At 46.7% G+C, this 19335-nt stretch overlaps 1 protein-coding gene across 5 annotated transcripts in view; it reads right to left on the reverse strand.

Moving 5' to 3' along the window:
- RAD54L2 (RAD54 like 2) overlaps positions 1-19335 on the reverse strand; it is a 73240-nt gene that overhangs the window by 13751 nt on the left and 40154 nt on the right. For all 5 annotated transcript variants that reach the window (XM_040589757.1, XM_040589758.1, XM_040589754.1 and 2 more), the window contains 8 exons: positions 8384-8582; positions 6808-6947; positions 5044-5175; positions 4036-4268; positions 3354-3536; positions 2950-3083; positions 1466-1662; positions 587-929 (listed from right to left, as the gene is read on the reverse strand). In XM_040589757.1, coding sequence (XP_040445691.1) covers positions 587-929; positions 1466-1662; positions 2950-3083; positions 3354-3536; positions 4036-4268; positions 5044-5175; positions 6808-6947; positions 8384-8582 — 1561 coding nt within the window. The remainder of the gene's footprint in view (positions 1-586; positions 930-1465; positions 1663-2949; positions 3084-3353; positions 3537-4035; positions 4269-5043; positions 5176-6807; positions 6948-8383; positions 8583-19335) is intronic.

Consider the following 19335-nt stretch of genomic DNA (forward strand, 5'->3'; position numbering starts at 1 on the left):
TTGGGTTTTGGGCCCCTCACTGCAAGACAGACACTGAGGGGCTGGAGCGTGTCCAGAGACGGGCAGCGGAGCTGGGGAAGGGTTTAGAGAACAAGTCCTGTGAGGAGTGGCTGAGGGAACGGGGGCTTCTTAGTCTGGAGGAAAGGAGGCTGAGGAGAGACGTTATTGCTCTCCGCAACTACCTGAAAGGAGGTTGTAATGAGGTGGGTTGTTGGTGTCTTTTCCCAGGTAACAAGTGACGGGATGAGAGGAAACAGCCTCAAGTTGCTTCAGGGAAGGTTTAGATTGGACATCAGGAAAAACGCTTCACCAAAAGGGTGGTCAAGCATTGGAGCAGGCTGCCCAGGGAGGTGGTTGAGTCACCATCCCTGGAGGTGTTTAAAAGATGTGTAGATGCGGTACTTAGGGACTTGGTTTAGCAGTGGACTTGGCAGTGCTGGGTTAACAGACTCCATGATCTTAAGGGTCTTTTCCAACCTAAATGATTCCATAGGGCAGCAAGATTCAGCTGTACTGCATAAACCCAGCAAACAAGCAGGCTAATTTGGGATGAAGGAGCACCGTTAAGAACTCCTTCTGGACTCACCGCTGCACAAAGCCTTCCAGCAGGCTATGCAGGACATGACTGCGATACCTCATGAGACGGACATCTTGAGGGGTGCTGTCAATACACTGCCCGTTCAGGATAGGGCGCTCAAACATGTTGCTGAATTCCTGCCGCGAGCCTAAAAAGTCAGGTCGGACGAAGTCTACCATGCACCAATATTCAATAAGGTTGTTCTGGAGCGGGTAGCCTGTCAGCACCACCCGCCGGCGGGAGCGGATGTTCTTCAGGGCCTGCGAAGTGCTGGCGTGGCAGTTCTTTATCCGGTGTCCCTCATCACAAATAACCACATCTGGGCCAGGGCGAGACAAAGCTTTCTCAATCCCTGAGGACAAGGAACATTAAGTGTTAGTTAGAGATGAATAAGACAAAGTGCTGCTTTTATATGGTCACCAACTTCACAAACAGAAAAAGAAGGGTAGTTCTGAAAGACAAAAAAAGCAGTATTCATGGGTGGCAGAGAGCAGGGCTGATTCAGGAAATCAAATGTGACTAGACACTAGCTCAAATTTAGCATACTGTGGTAATGATCAGGCACAACCGTCCCTTGATTTCTGCTCAATGACCTGCATTGCATCAAGTTGGGTGTCTTGCATCAGATCGGACTGGCAAATCTCACAGAGACAAATCCCCAGGTTCAGTGTATTGACTTCCATGCTCACTTGCAGCTATTGCCAGAAATGGAAGACTCAGCCAAAGCTCAACAACTTTCTGTCTCCAAAGACACAGTCCTGCCCAGCAAAGTTTGATCATGTCAGAGATGCTAAAAAGCAAGTTATAGGTTGTTTCCCTGTGCTGCCAGAGTTGATAGGCAGCTGGACAACAGGATCACACTCTCCATCTCAGGGACTGGCCTTCTACCTTTCAGAAGCTCTTGCTGCCGGTCTTCCTCATCCAAGTCAATAATAACAGGGCCAGTTTGTTTCTTTGTTTTCTTCTTCCTGCCAGTGGCAAAGGACTTCTTCAGTGAGAGGAGACGGTACATCTCGTATCCCATCAGCAGCACACCACCTTCTATCACCCAGTCATTCACCACCTTTGCACGTGCAGCTGTTGTCCTGCAAAACCAACAAATAAATCAACCAAAATTTAAGCTTTCTCTCCAGTTTCTGTTTGAACCACTGGAGCGGAGTCTGCTGAGAAGAAAGACATGTTCAATTCATTAAAGCACTATCTCACATCAAACCAGACAGAGGAATACAATGAAGTTTCTTTAGGAGACAATCTGGCACAGAGGAAAAGAAAAAAGCCTTTTATGTGCCACAGGTAGCAGGGTTGAGAATGACAAATCCTTACAGGAGCTGAGCTGTAGAAGTTTGTCATGTATGAAAGCATATGAAACTTGAGAGCAACCTTTTTAAAAAGCTGTTGAGGAGACTGCCTCTGCAAAAACCATTTTCACAATGAGCTGCTAATGTACAGTTGTAATTGTCTAGTCACTTATCCCTTCTTGTTGTCTCTTCCAATGCTAGTGCCCCTCAATTACTCCTTCCCTGCTAGCTGGCTCAGAATTGGTTCAGATCAAGACACTGCCCTCATTCAATCCTCCCAGAGCACACCAGATCCCATCCAATAGTAAACATGTGGCTGGAGTAGCATCGGCTGATTCAAAGTACATTTCACCCAGAAGGTGAAGACCTAAACAGGTAAGTGTACGAACATAGTTGATGAACTGAGAGTTCCCTACGATCACTACACTGTCCTGATTCATGCAAGAAAGATGACCCAGAAAGAAGCAGAGATCCACAAGGCAAGAATACACTCCACACCAGGCTGTAACTGCAATCACTGATCTCTCCTTCCTGGACAAGGAGGCTTTGTACAACGTGCCAGAACCCTTCAAGGACAACAGAACTATCAGGAAGTCAGTGTCAGGTAGAGGAATCCCTAAGTGTGTAAAAAATCTCAGGGAAAACACCAACACATATTTAAAATACAAGAGATACACAGTACAGGGGGGCACACCTCAGAAATCCCAGGACTCTGACAGGACTAGCAGTGTACCACCAGAAACAAACCATAGCACTTCTGCTCCTCTCTGCAGAAGAAGCACTCGCTCTGGAACTGGGTCCCTGATCTCAGCATACATGGAAGAGCAGAAAGGTGCATCAGCAGCATGAGAAGGAAGTACAAGATACAAATACTGAATCAAAGAGACAGCAAATCTCTTTTGGGTACCAAAATCCTCCCCTCAAGACGGCATCCACAACAAATGCAGAGTGGGAAAGATCTGGGAGTTGAGGGCACAGAATTAGCCCAAACTAGACAGTCTGCAACAGCAGTTCTGATAACAGTTCCGGAAGGTGGTGTTAAAACAACTCAGAAGGGCTTTTATTGGCACTTACTTGTGTTCATCATTCAGGATGTGGACTTTGAAGGTGCGGGGCTGGACCTCTTTGGAGTTATAATCAGCAGGAAGGTTTTCAGGTGCTGGGAGCCACATGTTGAATTCTGCTAGCCAGTTTTGGAGTGTATTCACCTGAAAAAGGTAGCCATGGAAAGATTAAAAACCTAATTGAGTCACTCGGGATTTTAAGAACAAAAATGAGGGAATGACACCCAGCTGTGCCCAGACAGAAAGAGCAGACCACAGCATGCAAACTCAGGCACACAGGGAACAAAAGAGGGAGGAGAAGAGTAAGAGTATGATAGAACCGGACTTGCAACAGGGCACTAATCAATCTTCTCTACACAAAGAAAGGAGGAGTGCAAGGAAGGCCCTCAGCCAGCCCTTCACATGGCTACTTACAGGTACAATGGCAAGAACAGTCTTTGCTTCCGTATGTCGAAAAAGTACATCCAAGAAAGAGATGACCTGTATGGTCTTGCCCAGGCCCATGCTATGTGCTAAAATACACCCAAACCCACTGCTGGTTTTAAATCTCTCCAAGGACTCGACCAAGTTGTCATACAGGAATCGGATCCCACCAATCTAGACAGAAAAGTAGAAAAGGTATTAGAATGGTGGGAGAAAAAAGACCAAGATAGGTAACTATTTACAGAGTAGCAAGCAGGTTAGGATTGCATAAACCGTGGAAATATGTAACGGGATGTTTCAAGTTCACTACAACACTCTAATCTAGGGAAGGCTCAAAAAGCAGGTATTTTTAGCTACTCATAAAACTTCCTGAGAATATAATAATAAATCTAAATTAATTTGTAGCCAGATAATCTAACTGGGGTCAATTAGTTTGTTTATAAATGTAACTTTATTTTGTAAGTGTTCATCTAAATATACAAAGGTCTGAGGATAACAACAGCCGAAGTCATACACAGCCCTGCCCTTCCTTTAATTTGTCCTTATCGTTTGACTGTCCACAACAGCCACCACCACAACCAGACTGGTCACAGAGCTCACCAAAGAAGTTCTGCTGAGATTACAAGGCAGGCTTGCCTGCGTCCATTGCATTTTCAAGGCTAATGAAGTGTACCTGATGAGGTTTTACTGCATGTGCAAGCTGGGGAGCCAGAAAAATGTCCTCCTCATTTGGTGGATGGTTGATGTTGACAATGACTTGCCCCAGAGCGTCTGACTGATTTAAGGCATCATTCACATGAGAGCCACTGCTCTCTTCACTGCCATCCTCCTCCCCTTCATTGCCAGAGTCACTGCTGTCCACAATTTGAAGAGCATCATCCTCTCCTGAACTCAGCTCAATCACTTCTGTGAAGTAACCAAAACAGGAGAGAACAAGACAAAAGTTAACTTGCTCTCAGGGTTTATCATGCATGTGAAAAAACATAATACCAGGAAAATAAGGCTACCATCTTTTACAATTCCACACTGGCTTAATGACCTGTTCTGAACAAGCAGGCACAATACAAGCACACATCAGGCCTCTCAGACCAGCATATAAAAGCAGGAGTTTCCCTGAATTTCCCCATGTTTCAGAGAACATTGTTTTGGGCAGATCTAAACAGAACATGAGACAGTTTCTGTAAGTGTTTTATGTTCTCCTCCATATGTCCTCTTAATTCCCAAACCCAGACATGCATTTTATCTGTTGATAAAATGGTCTAAGGACCACCAAGGAAATCAGGCAGAAGTAGTCTACCAGTGTGGTATAAAGGAATCAGATTAGATGCATCTGGGAACAAAAACCACTTTCAGTTGCAGATCTGAATACTTAAATGCTCCTTTTATACAAGCAGATGATGCCACATCTCATGTAAGCATTGTTCAGCAGTGCACTAAGCAAAATTAAGTGCATTTATAAAGCAGAAATAAATACAAGTTTGCAAGAGTGCCTGATAGGCCATTTTATAAATGTCAGTTTAGAACTCAAAGGCCAGAACTGGCCATATATTTGGAAACCAATAGGCCTACAAAAACTGAAGTGATTCACTACTGGAGTATCTGACTAGATGAAAACAGGAGACTTATGGCTAAATAAACAGCGTATCGTGAGAAGACCAGGCTGAGGCAACTGGTCACTTACCATCTTTAATGCTATTTTTTCCTTTAGTATCATCTTCACTGCCACTGCTGGTACTATCTAGGCAGATCACTTCCTCAGCCAGGACCTGAGGGGGGAGCTGGGTAGCCTCTGCTGTTCTGAAAACGATGTCCTCTACAAACATAAATTATAAACAATAAGTAATTCATAATAATGGAGAAGGAGACAAAACTGTTCAGAAACCAGACAGTATTTCCTTCCACTTTTGCTCCAATAGCTTAGCCCTGGAATTTTCCATAACAGACTCTCACTGTCTACAATACCGCTATGACTCAGCTTCCTGGGTCACAATCTCCTCCTTTCTCAATATGCCGAAACAATAGCCCATTGCTGATGGCACCCTCTCTACTGCATGCCCTGACTGGGGCACACTGACCATGCAACATGCTAAAGACCCTTCTTTTTTTATTTTGGGTCTCAGAAGTAAAAGCTGTTTTTATCCAGCAAAGAAAGTACCAACTGCTGAAGGGATGATTACTGCCCTTTGTTAGTAGGGACACTGTAATAATTACATCCCACAGATCATAAACAACTTTTGCTGATCAAGACCATTTGCTTGTATGTTTAAGTATTGCCATGTGCAGAGAGACACTAGCTAACAGGGCCAAATAAGCACCGTTGCAGTGACTCAGCAAGCAACGATGTTCTTCTGGGGTTGAAACCTACTCTGCAACAGCTAAAGTGTTCTAAATAGCACTTATTCCTTCCCCTCCAATGTAAAAATATTTTGAACACTTGCACTTAAGAGAGAATATACATTCTCTCAAAATGCAAAGTCAGCTCAAGAACTCCTTACCCCCGACACAACTTCCCACTGCACCCCTCTGCCCTTTACACCAGCCTGAGAGCCTGTGCTACAAACCAGGTCATTGAAATGATCCAGGTTACAAGACAACGTGAGATAGCATATTCACCAGTAGACAAGGGTGATGCTTAACCGTTTATACTGCCTGCTATTTCACTGCTTGCTGAAACATGCAAGAAAGGACAAGGTTACATCACAAACATATGTGCATCCAGTCTAACATCATGAACGTATGTACAGCCAGCCTGTTGTTCCACTGCCCCTAGTACCAGACCCATGCACCACTGAACCATTCACAGTACAAATATGATCTGAACCAAGGACGTGGCATTTCTGCCGAGTCCCTTGGTTTAAGCTTCCACACCCGTTGGGAAGACAAGAGACACCTGCTCCAGCATCCCACTTACACACAATTAAATTGTCAAAGTATCTTCAACAGAAGCTTCCTGGCACCTTTTACCATGCAGCCACAGCATCTTGACCCAGAACCAGCTCAAGACTTGGAACTGACTACATTGAATCAACAACAGTTGGAACTGCCATTTCAAGGGTTTACACTTGAGAGTCCAAATGCAACACAGAATCATAAAATGGTTTGGGCTGGAAGAGACCTTTACAGGCCATCTAGTCCAACACCCCTACGATGACCAGGGACATCTCCAACTAGACCAGGTTGCTCAAAGTCCTGTTCAAGCTGACCTTGAATGTTTCCAAGGATGGGGCATCTACAATCTCTCTGGGCAACCTGTGCCAGTGTTTCACCACTCTCATTGTGAACGATTTCTTTCTTATATCTAGTCTGCATCTACCTTATTTTAGTTTAAAGCCATTACCTCTTGTCCTATCATGGACAAGCATAGCACAAACTTCTTTCAGCTTCTATCTTTATATCTTCTATCCTTAAAAAAATCTGACTTCAGGTGGTATCTTCCACTGCTTACCAGGAAGAAACTCTAGGGGTACGGTTGGTATAGTGGCTGGATAATCCTTCCGCTGCTGCTCTAGCCGTTTCCTTCTCTCCAACTCTTCCTGCTGGGCTGCTTTTGTCACGGCTTCCAGTTGGTCCTCACGCAACAGCTTTCTGAACACAGGAGTGAACAGAGAAACACGATTTGATTACATTCAAACAATTTCTTTCAAAAACATGAATGGCTGTACAGCTGGCTCAAAAGATGATTGACAAACTCCAGGTAGTTTGTCAGCTACACAGACTAGGAACATCATCACCAAAAGCTATAGACAAATTCAACAGCTATTTCAAGACTGTGCTCCCCAACTACAGGTAACACTACTATTAGTCAAGGAGAAGACAGAAGTTTGACAGAAGCAAAATAACAAAAGGATGAAAAATATGAGTGGGTAAGTATATACTTAAACTAGGTTATCATAGACCAGTTGTTCTATCTGAAAGGATGTTACTTATTGCTGTGCAGTTTATAAACTACACAATTTCATGCAAAGAAGATATATGGGAGAAAAACGCATCAATTCCCCCATAAAAAAATCATCACCCTGATTCTCCACTGACATAGTATTTTCAGGAACTAGGACCTCTAATGGCTTTAACAATTATTTCAAAGGATGCTCTCAAAGCACCCTACCTTTACCAGTAATTTTCATTACCTCCAAAAGTTGCTTCCCCTGACGCTTCAGTCTCACACGTGCAGCCCTGGAAGTGAAGGCTCTTTTGCCAGAGGAGAGGTGCAGTACAAGCAGTGGTAAAATCCAGCTCCCTCACACTAGCCTTTAAATCCACCCAACCCCACACTGCAGGGACATGTCCATCTTAATGAAGTTTCAGTTTCCAAGGCCTACTCAACGCTCATTCCTTTAGCTTCAAGAAAAATCAATCTGCACAAGCTCAAATATAACCCAAAGACCACCAGAACGTTACATACAGAGCAAAAGAGCCACTTGCTGCCACAGGAATTCCTGCTCCATTATGACTCCTCTGAGCATTTCAGATCCTCTTGAACAAAATTTCATAGTGAATTACCACCTCACGACCTGTTCCAGAATATATGTGGTGACTTACACTATCAAACGATTACTGTTTTATAAAATCCAGGTGAAATTCATTTCCAACATTTCAGTCACCAGTTACAGCATCAGCATTCCTGCCAACAAGTACCCAGGACAGCAGAGGGAAGGACTATATTTTAGGTTGTTTGCAATAGGATCCTCATCAGCAGATATCTGAAACTGAATATTTACTTAATGGTGGTACTGTTTTTCAATTACATGTCTTAAAAGCCAGCAGCAAATACACAATTTTTGCAGTATATTCCATAACAAATATTCACTCTTCTGAAACACCAAACAAGTCTGCACCCACATGCAGCACTCCTGTCTGAGATCATATTACTCCCACTGGTGAAATCCTAAGGTTTTGGAAAAGAAAAGCCATCTGGTTTGCCAGCAGTGGCAAAATGTAGCTCAGAAGCAAAGTCCAGAGATTTTGCTTTTACCCAAAGGGCTATACAGGACTCTAGCTCTTTCTGTCCTGCCGCTGCTTACCTTATGTTTCTCCGCATGTGAGACGGTTTCTGAGCCCTCTTCTTTTTGGTGTCCTCAGAGGCCAGGCTCTTGTGCTGGTTCTGCAAGAGTCGCTCTGCCCGCTCACTCTGAGATGAGGTAGTTGAAGTAGAGCGCTGCCATTCTCCATCCTCTGCATGTTCAACATGGTCACCACTGAACACAGCTTCCTGGGGTTGGTCTGAAAAGACAAGGAGGTAATGCCATGAGAACAACCGTGCCAGGCTGGCAGCTGGCTTTTACATGAGCATTCGTCAGAATCTGAGCTGAATAGGAACCAACAACCCCTATTCTCACTTGTTTGTAAGGATGTTTCTCTGGGGGTCAAAACTGGGGTCCTTTCCAACAGCCACTCAAAGAGCATGTCGTGGTTTAACCCCCGCCGGCACCTAAGTACCACGCAGCTGCTTGCTCGCTCCCCCACCCCCTTGGTGGGATGGGGAGGAGAACTGGGTGGGGGGGAAGAAAAACTCATGGGTTGAGATAACAACAGTTTAATAACTGAAATAAACCAATAATGAAGGGGCCGGGGGTGGGGGAAGAACAAAATCCAAGGAAAAACCCCAAGTGATGCTCAGTACGACTGCTCACCACCCACTGATTGATGCCCAGCCAGTCCCCAAGCAGCAGTTGGTCCCTCCCAGCCAGCTCCCCCCCCGTTTATATACCGAGCACGACGCTCGCTCTGTGGTGTGGAACATCCCTTTGGCTAGCTCGGGTCACCTGTCCTGGCTCTGCTCCCTCCCAGCTTCTTGTGCACCTCCTCATCGGCAGAGCAGGGCAAACTGGAAAGTCCTTGACTTAGAGTAAGCACTACGCAGCAACAACTAAAACATCAGTGTGTTATCAACATTGTTATCGTACTAAATCCAAACCCCAGCACTGTCCCAGCTATTAAGAAGAAAAATAACTCTATCCCGGCCAAAACCAGGACAGAGAGTTAAAAAGTTTTCAGTGAAGGGTCTGTTCCCAGGGAAAGCCAAGACTAACACCACTCAACCCAGCCCAAAAGTGTTCTGACAAGGAAACAAGGCAAAATTATTTCAGCCCACGCAGAGCACTTGCTGTCCCTAAGGGCCTGTTTTCCTACAGGGGCCCGATGAGCTCTGACTAAAACAAGGAACTCAAATCTCTTTTTCCTTGTTTCACAGCATTCAAGTGGGGCAGAAATTTCCATTTATATGACACCTGCATAACCATCTTCCAAGTTAACAGAACACACCATGCCAGAGGTTTTCTGGTTCAAACACGGGGTCATGGCTTGGCAGGCAGCTCAGTTGGTTTTATCACCAGGCTTCACTCTCACAGTAACTTCTGGCAAGCTTTTTCAGAAACAAAAAGTGGCAACTCTTTCTACATTATAAATCACACACATTTCTTTTTCTCTGCATTCTCCTATTTTCAGACTTCCATTAGTGGCTGATTTCAGTCTTAAAGCACTATGTGAAATGACACCTTGTTCTAGGCAACATTCTGCTCTTCAACAGGCTGCCAGTGACCAAACTAATGCTTGCAGAGCACAGAAAGGAAATGTTTCTGTTCAAAAGCTTCCCTTGAAGTAAACTGCTTCTGACAAGCCTTGTAATAGCTTCTTTGAAGCATCTTGTCCCCTTGTGTCAGGCAAAGCGATACCCTGAACCTCATCTCATAATCTGCTCTCTTGCTTATACTGTGTATCTGAGCTAATGACTGAACTGAAATGACACTTAGAACTACGAAGAAGGAAAGAAGGTATCAATGCAGAAGAATACGGCAGATGAAGTAACACAACCAACAAGCATCACACTGTGACTCCATGGGATCTGGAGACAAGAGCATCCCTTCTCAAAAAGCTGGGAGCTTAAATGAAGGATGCTTCAGCACAGCATGTTGCATGTATAGGAACCTCTACAGCTGCCACTTAATACAGCTGCCAGTTAATATGCCTATTAAATTAACCTTACCGATAGTATCACCTCTTAAAATTGAAATGACATGAACTAGATTCACACCTTGGTCCAAAGCACCAAATTTGCAAGCTTCCTCTCCAGGCATCCCACCAGACCCACCCCAGCATTTGCCTGAAGTCTATGTCAGAATCCATTTAGGACTTCAGAGCTCACCCCACCATGGCCCAACACCAGCAGAGCAGCTCAAACATTTATGTGAACATCAGTCCCAGCCAGCCGTACACAGATGGGAAAAACAGGTATCCACACCTTATGGGATGAAACAGGTCTCATGATGAATCCAAGAGTTACCTTGCATGTGAAAATAAAGGCAAATGGGTTTGCTGCTACAATCATGGTAGTTCTACCACAGCCAAGGTCTTAAATCCCTGTCCTTGCACCATGCCTCCTTAAACTTGCAAGCTCAGATATCACTCAAAGATTCACTTGTGGACAGAACTGTGCTGGGAATAAGCCCAGTTTCCCAGGCTTCCCAGACAACAGCTCTGCTGTTTGAGATACAGACACATTTTAGTCACATTACCTGCAATTCTTCAGCACTGTTTCCTTCCCCCCAGCCCTCTCAACTCCTGGTTATATAACTAGATCAAAAGATCGGATGAAATAGGGCAAAGGGAAGCAGGGAGGCTGCACACGTGATCACATGCTCCAGGATGAGTCACTAAACCAGTGACTATCCTGGAGACAAACACTGCCATGGTTACACTGCTGCCATCTCGTCCTGGGCCCAGGGGACCTTGACAAGACATCAGAGAGCACAAAGTCATGCTTGTTGGGAAAAGGAAGCATTTCTCTCCCCACACCCCAGCAATTACCCACGCCACCTCCTTCGGCAGCGACTCTGCCACCCGTGCCACGCCAGGCAAGGGCGCCTTCAGGACAAGGGGTGATGCTAACAAAATCCAAAGGCTCAGCAGCCTAAAGGTGAGGCCATTACGTGTCTCCTCTGTATGTTTTCACATTTGTTGTGCAACTCCTGTGTAGACTCATTCCACCTCCGCATTTTACCTTTTCTTTCCTCTTAATCGTAAGTAATACAAGATCTGGTGAAACCTACACACAGCTGGATCAGACAGGTTTTTTTTAAATGAAATTCTCATCTGACCAGAGGCCTGAAGCCCAAAATCCGATGACAAATTTGGTCCTGCACTGAGTACTGGCCCTTATCCACCACAGCCGTGTCTGCTCAGGTTGGTGTTTGTCCTGCCAACACAAGCCCTGAGGTGAGGAACACAATCTGTGCCTCAACCCACATTCCTGACACATACGCATCTCGAAACCGAGATCTCTTCCACAGTAGCAACAGTACCAAACAGCACACTGATTCAGCTGCAGTGGGATTCAGAAACAGCCAGCTTCCTGAGGCTGGTCCCATCCTTGCCACTACAATGAATAAAGCTGCTTTTCACAAAGCTTAACACAATGATAAAATCACAAGCCTGACCATGCAGCAGCTCCCACCACACCTGTGACACACGCAGGCAGTTACTAGCAGGAGTTGTTTTGTTGCTATTTTATGTTGATATCGCCCAACTCTTGCTGCATACGAGAAGCGAGGCTCCCTGCTGCAGCCCTGTGGCTGCACTCCAGCACCGTGACTTCCAAGCTGTGCAACTGGGACCCACACTGGGACAGAAATGTGTTAAGAAACAAGAACTACACACACACAAACCTATTTTGTACAAGAACAGGTTTGATCTATGGGTTGGAGGGAGTGTGGGAACAGCCTCATTGAACAGGTCCCATCAGGTAATCAATGGAATAATTCCTGCCCCAATTTTGCCAAGCCTGCATCTACAACAGAAATGTAATTATGGTTTTGTAACAGGAGCTCCACATGCTACTCTGACATGGCTATACAAGTAGCTTTTTACACAACAAAAAATTCATCAGCCATGTCTGCATGTTGGCAACTGCCCGATCATGCTTAAGCTGTTAGCGCACTCTAGGAAGACCTGGGCAGTTATCCACATCGCCTCCATGAGAAAAGCACTGCTACCAGCCCATGGCTAACCCAGCACAGCCTTGCACAGGGAGACCAGCCGTACTCACCCAAGCACAGCTGGGCAAAAGAACAGGCCCAAGTCTGCTCAGCGGAAGACAGCCATGGGTCAGTCACGGTTGCCAACAAGGATGTAAACCCATCTCACGCTTACACACTGAGCATTGAGAAAAAGCTGGACCCACACCAGCTCTGTTGAATGTTTTGCATTGTGCTCACCAGAAGAGGCACAAGATCTACAGAAAGGGTTTCCTGAGGGTAGCGGTGACAGCATCAATGCAGACAGTGAACTTGTCAAGCAGTTGCTCCTTCAGGTGGGTCACGGCTCTGAGAGGTCCCCAAGCAGTTCCCACTGGTCCTCAGTTACGGACACTCGCACACACCCAGGCAGTCTGTCCTGTAAGGCACCCTGAATGCCACGAGGGGCATGACTACCCTTTCTCGTGCACTTTTGAGATCTAAAATGTGCCTGCCCTATTAAAAGCCCATAGACCTGATCACAGCACAGCTCTGGTTTGTGCTGCAGAGCAGGGGTTGCCAGTTTTCTTTGCTCAATCATCATCAGCAACCACCGCCCCCAGCTGTACATACAAGCAGGGGGAGGTGTTCGGCTTGTCGACCGACACTTGCTTATTACAGTTTAGAAGTCTCTGTAAGGAGGAGTCGTGACTGCTCTGTATAACTCTGCTTCAGATGTTCCCTGTGTGGTGTGACTGCCAGAGCTGCCCCTAAACACCGCACACCGGTGTGACCCATGATGCATAACACAGCAAAAGATCTGTCCTACAGTTGGGCACTTCCTGGTCCACCCAAGCTTATAAAACTCACTTCATCACCTCCTTCTTGCAGAATACTCTCAAAACTTTGAGGATGCAGCCTGGAGAATATTCTCTAGCATCTTCGATTCACCAGTGAATTGCTCTTGACACATACAGCCTGCTCTGCAAAAAGGCTCTGCTCACTGTGAAGTATCATGAAGCAGCAGGTATATATTTTTGAGGTGCAAGATTTCTGTAACAGAGTCTTCTCCTGACACCAAGGTGTGTGAGAAACTGTTATAGCTGCATCCAGTTTCCACACTCCAAGGCAAACCTCAGCGAGTCCAAGTGTCTGTCCACACACCAGTAAACATCCATAGCTTGGCTCTAGCAACAATCCAACGCTCCTTGGAGTACAGAAATGGCCACTCAGGATAAGAGGGTCCCCTACCTGAGGCTGCTGCACAAGGAGGTCCAAGAGACACCTTGGTGGACAAAACACTGTGTAAGATGATTACTACCTTGCCTCCTCAGTTGCTAGCTAGCTAAGGTGGCTAGCTACGGGTATGCTCTCCTCATGGGTGGCCAACTTCTCTGCCAGGGTAACTCCAATGATTCCAGGGAAGGCATACCACTGAAACCCAGCCACTTCTTTATTTCTAAAATCGTTTCGCTACAGAAATTCAGAATAGCAAATAGCACTATTTTGCTGAGTCTTTGGGGATTATTTTACTACCCTAAGGACAGGGATGTGCATGCATGGTGAGGAAAGCAGCTGCATGCAGAGTGGCAAGGAGTTGATTCTTGCTTTGGGAGCTCTCTTTTGTCCTGCACGAAGAGCAAGGAGCAGTTAAATATTATTGCAGGCGTTCTGGGAACCTCCATGCAGTTTGTGGGCAATAGCTTGTCAGAGACTAGCTAGTACCAGCTCGTACTACTACAGCCGGTACTGAGCTGTCAAAGCAAGAATGGGAGGAGCACTGAGGGATGGCACAAGGAAGACTATTGCACAGCTCCAGCTGCAACACTCACAGCCACTGACACACTGAACTACAACTGTGCCAAAGGCTACAGAAGCGACTCTGCAGAGCAAGCCTGACTGCAAAGGCACTGACAGGCAGGAAGATGTTCTCTGGGGTTATGTGATGCTTTCCCAGTGCACTGGGCACTGGAGAGGTGTGTAGGTAATGCCAGAGTTCAACTGTACTCGGCACCTGGAGAACGGCAGTTCTCTAACTGCAGCACAGCAATCATCTGAGAGGCTGGCAACACTCAGAGTGCTCCGGCTCATCTGTATTCAGCTATGGAATATAAATTAAATGTTTTCAGAATATTCTTTCTCTGTCTGCAAGCTGGTGCAGCTGTTGCATGGATGCCATGCAAGGAGAGAGGAGAGGTGTCTGCACAGAGCACCCTCTCACAGAGGTGGCGTTACAAAACCACTCGAGCACCCCAAGGCTGCTGGAAATCCTTACAAACCCCTCAAGGACTGTGCTGGTGAAAGCAAGGGGAGAACCCAGACTCCCTTCCTCAGGCTCTACCTGCTGTGACACGGAGAAAAGCCACCAAGCTCCCTCCTGGGGCCTGACACACATCAACACCTGGTTCCTTCCTCCTGGAGCACTGGAAAGCCACCCTGCAGAGGGGACGGAGGGGGACGCAGCCCCTCTGACGACTGGGGGCCACGGCCACCCCCTGCAGCTGCTATCAGGGCAGCTAATTAGCAACAAGACTTTCTTCTCCTCAGAAAATAATCGGGCTCAGTCTTCGAGGGCAGGATGCCCCTCCCAGCCACAACTGCTTAACAAAGCCCTAATTATGTAAGCATTATATAACCCGGCACACCTACCCCCCCCCCCCCCCCCCCCCGCGCCAGCCATGCCGCAGCACCCGCTCGGCCACGGTCCTCGCCACGCCGCGACCCGGCACGCCCGGCGCCTCGGCCCCTCCAGCCGCCCACTTGGCTGACGACACCGGAGCCAGCACCCAGCCCTCATCAGCCTTTTGCACCGGTGATTCCCGAGTGCACGGGGAAACCGTGCCCGTCTTCCCAGGCTTGCCCGGGTGCCCCTCGGGGACATCCTCCCCTCGGCAGGGCCACGGCTGCGGGCAGCTCCCAGGCCAGGCGTGCTGCACCCCGGCCAAGAGGGCAGCCACGCTGCACACCTCGGCAGCGGGACGTGCAGCCCCCGGCCCCACGCTGTCCCCACTCGCCTCCAGCAAAACGCAGCGCACTGGTCAGAGGAATGACGCGTCCCACCACTACTCTCACCCCAGCTCTGCGGCCGGCTGCAATGGTTGGTGTCCTGCTGAGTCACAGCCACAGTTCTGCGAGGCACAAAGGCACCCTTCGAGCTGAGCCTGCCCAGCCCCAGAGCTCAGGCAGCTCCCCCAGGGGAAGCTTCCCTCGCCTGTCAAACAGCACATACATCAGCTCTAACATCTTCACATCTTCATTCCCAGTGCTGATTTATCTAGGAGTTAACCACCGCAGCTCTGTTGTTCATACTTGTCACTGTAACCAGACACAGAGACTGTCATATTGGTGTAACAAATAGTACTGCTTGAAGTCTGAGTAACACATTTTTCATTTCTCTAGGTACCTGCAAAGCAATCAGTCGCTGTGGGTTCAAGACACCTATGTGAAATTTGCAGATTGCTGGTGAGACGGCTGGGCTGCCTGCAGCCCCAGCCCTGAACCAGAGGACAGAGGGCAGAGACGTGAAAGGAGCTCTAAGGAAAACACCACCCGCACGGGCTCTGCGGGCCAGAGCCCTGGGAGGGACCGAGACCAGGAACACGCAAAAGCCAAACCCATCTCCAGACTCCTTCTTGGGCAGGAAGCAAGCCCCGATCGATAGAGAATTTTAAAAGATAAATTATAAGGCAGCACTGCCCTTCTTTTCTTCCTTTAGAGGTCTTTCAGCATATCAGTTACTGATGAGGTTGTGCTGCAGAAAAAACCTCCTTTCCTGGCCTGAAGGGATCCTTCAGGAGCAAAAGGCAGCAGAACTGAAGGGCAGGAGCAAGGAAGCTACCACCCAAAAACCAAAGGGAAAGGAAGCAGCCAAGAAGGGCCGAGAAGCAAACTGGAACAGCCAACAGCCAACTTTGGTGACAGACAATATATCTTCTAACCGTGGTATTATGCAAGCAGAACCAGGCCCCAAATACCCAAGAGCTCTTGTTCTGGCTGGGCCTCAGCACTGCGGACGCTGAGACCCGGGTTACATAAACACCAACGAGCACTTACATAACTGCAGTATGGCAGGGCCGGTGCCACCACAGGTACCCGGCCCGGGCAGCCCAGGTGGTGCCCGTCAGGCCATCCCCTTCCTCACCGGCACCGCCGAGGAAAGGCTGATGGCCACCCCAGAGCACCCCGCGGTACGTTTCCAGCTCTGATGTGCTCAGAGGTGGGTTGTGAAATTGCAAATCAAACATTTTCACAGTGCTCGGACATGGCAAGAACCGGAGAAATGTAGAATGCTGCTACCTGGCATCCCTCTCCCAGATATATAATCAGAATTACTTTTCCCAATAAAACTCCTCAAACCTGAATTGTAAACTGCCTCCTCCCCACGAGCCCCCCCCCCCCCCCCTTGCACAGACACTGTGGGTATTAGTCAAGACAGGGAAACAAAGCCAAGAAACACACCCGTTAAGGTAGCAAGCAAAGCAGGGATGAGTTACATTTGTTCTTTAGCCGGGGGTGTGTAAGAACAGCCCAGTTACATAAAAGTGCTGCACCGAGTCAGGAAGTGTCTCAGGCTCCAGTGCCGGGAAGTTTTCAACAAGCTGTGCACAGGAGGGAAGCGAAACCTCCCCTTGCTGGTTATCCCAATTAACTAGTAACCCAGAACATAGTTTTGCCAGCCAGATTACAAAAATTACTATAGGGATCTTACCCACAAGAAACCAGATTTAGCCACCAGATCTTATTTATTTTCACAATAGTCCACAACTTTAAAAAAAAAAAAAAAAAAAAAAAAAAAAAAAAAAAAAAGAAAAGAAAAGAAAGAAAAGTCTCTCTATGCTATTAAGGTAGATAAATACTGATTTAGGTAACAAAGATTAATGTCCTCTCCCAGCTTCAGAAAACAGATGCATGCAGACACTTGACATGTTCCCAGCACGGTGAATCCAGCTGGCTGCTACCATGACTCTTCTAGGGATAAATTTCAGGGACTAAGAAAAGAGGACGAGTAGGGGAACAAGCATTCTGCATTATGCAATGATTACATAAGCATTAGTTTACACTAGGTAGCTGTGAGTTGTGGTATTAGCTTTATACCAGGATACCCTCAAAGCAATGAGAAATAATAAAGAAGGGATTATTGCTGCCACACGCTTCCAAGGCCACCAAAATGGCAAACAAACATGAGCACAAGCGAAACTTTAATCTCTGCCTCAAGCCCTCACCGTATCTTTGTTCAGGACCTGTTAACAGGGGAGGGGGAGAAGACAGTTGATACTCACTCCTAATTTAAGGCAGTAGCATGGAAAACAATTCCAGCATAAAGTAACCTTAAGCATCTGAATGCTCCTTTGTTGTGGCTCATAATAGTGTAAGAGAAGAGGTATTTCAAAATTACAATACCCGGCATTTGCACTACAGTTCAGTGTCAAAGGAGTTCACAAGCATGACATGGTCCAGTCCTCACAATAACCTGTGAAACGCCCTCCTGTCCATCTTGCAGAGGAGGAAACTGAGGCAATGAAATCAGGTAGGCGTCACTGCTGAGTAACTCCCAAGCTGCTGGCTCCCTGTCGTACACTCCAACCAACAGGATTTCTTTCCTCTCCTTAAATATAATTTCTTACTTGGAAAAACAAAACATAGTTGTGGATTTTTTTAGAACCATAACAAAGCACAAAACTTCAGCTGCATTGCCTTCTTCTGCTTCAGTCTCTAAAGTAATTTCAGAGGAATTTTTAAGGACTCTGTTTAATGAGGGAGGCATCACTTGGGAGAAAAATGCAAATTGTTGAGTTTGAGCCTGTGTGCCACCGCATTCCACTGGCACTTCTCCCATCAAGTGCAGCCAGGAAAGTGACTGAGAGCACTGGAGAAAGCTAATATGACCAGGATGAAACACCATCACTCAAAGCACAATCTGTTTCTATTTTCCTTTTCAAAATATCGGTGCTGCTCTGTGTGCTGCTGAGAGTTTGACAAAGGGCTGCAAAGTTGATCACGGCAATCAGACTCACACAAATTGAAGCCACGATGTCACAAGGACACAACATCCAAATATGTAACACCCTGAAAGCTAAGCACATCACATCCTGGGGGGGGGGGGGGGGGGGGGGCGGGAGGGAAAAGCACCGGCTCTTTCATAAGGTTGCTAAAATTACAACCACCTCTACGGTCAAAAAAGAAGCATATGTATATATGGGGAGGAGCCAGGGTTCTTTAAATAAGAGACAGTTTTCCTGCAGGGCAACAGGGGGATAGGTAGTGTACTTACTGCAACAAACCTTGATTTACTAGCTGGTGGTTGCTACCATAAAAATAATTCAAATCCTCTCTAAATTTCCAGAAACATTTCCAAAATAATGAACAGGTGGCACAGCAATGCACATACACAAGTGCTTGCTACTTTGAAGACCGCAAAGAAGTGTTCAGGTACCTGGAGTGAGAGAAAGCCACACAAACCAGAGAGGAAAAGAAACACCGACCAGTGGTTGAAGCACAAAGGCAGGGAAGAACACTATGTGTCAGTTCTGCCCTGGACTCACTCTGTGACCTTGTGCAGTTTCATCACCCTCTCTGGGGGCAAGGCAGATATGGAGAAGTGGGACAGAGACCCTCTTGGATCCACCACCCAGAGCGCAACCACTTCAGATCATTTACAAATGCTTCCTCAGAGATAAATTTTCCCACTGGTAGAACAGACTGTGATAAACCTTGTCCCAGACATTATAACTTGGTGAGCAATGCTGTACAAGGAGTTCATTTGCACTCTTACTCTCTTATGTTTGTACAACTGACCCCAAAATAGCCTTCCACCCAAAATTTTTGGAAAGCCTCTAACCTTGCATTCTCCCTCCATCTATGACCTACAGTCTCATTTCCAAAAGCATTCTCCCCTCCCCATCTTCTTTTTATACCTATTATCTAGACTGAGTTACATAAGCCACTTGTATCACCCAGATTCCTCACTTATCCAAACTTATTTTGTATCATAATTGCTTTTTCTTCTCATTTCACATTCTCCCAGA

This window comes from Falco naumanni, chromosome 4, assembly GCF_017639655.2.
Source record: "Falco naumanni isolate bFalNau1 chromosome 4, bFalNau1.pat, whole genome shotgun sequence".
NCBI classification, from domain to species: domain Eukaryota; kingdom Metazoa; phylum Chordata; class Aves; order Falconiformes; family Falconidae; genus Falco; species Falco naumanni.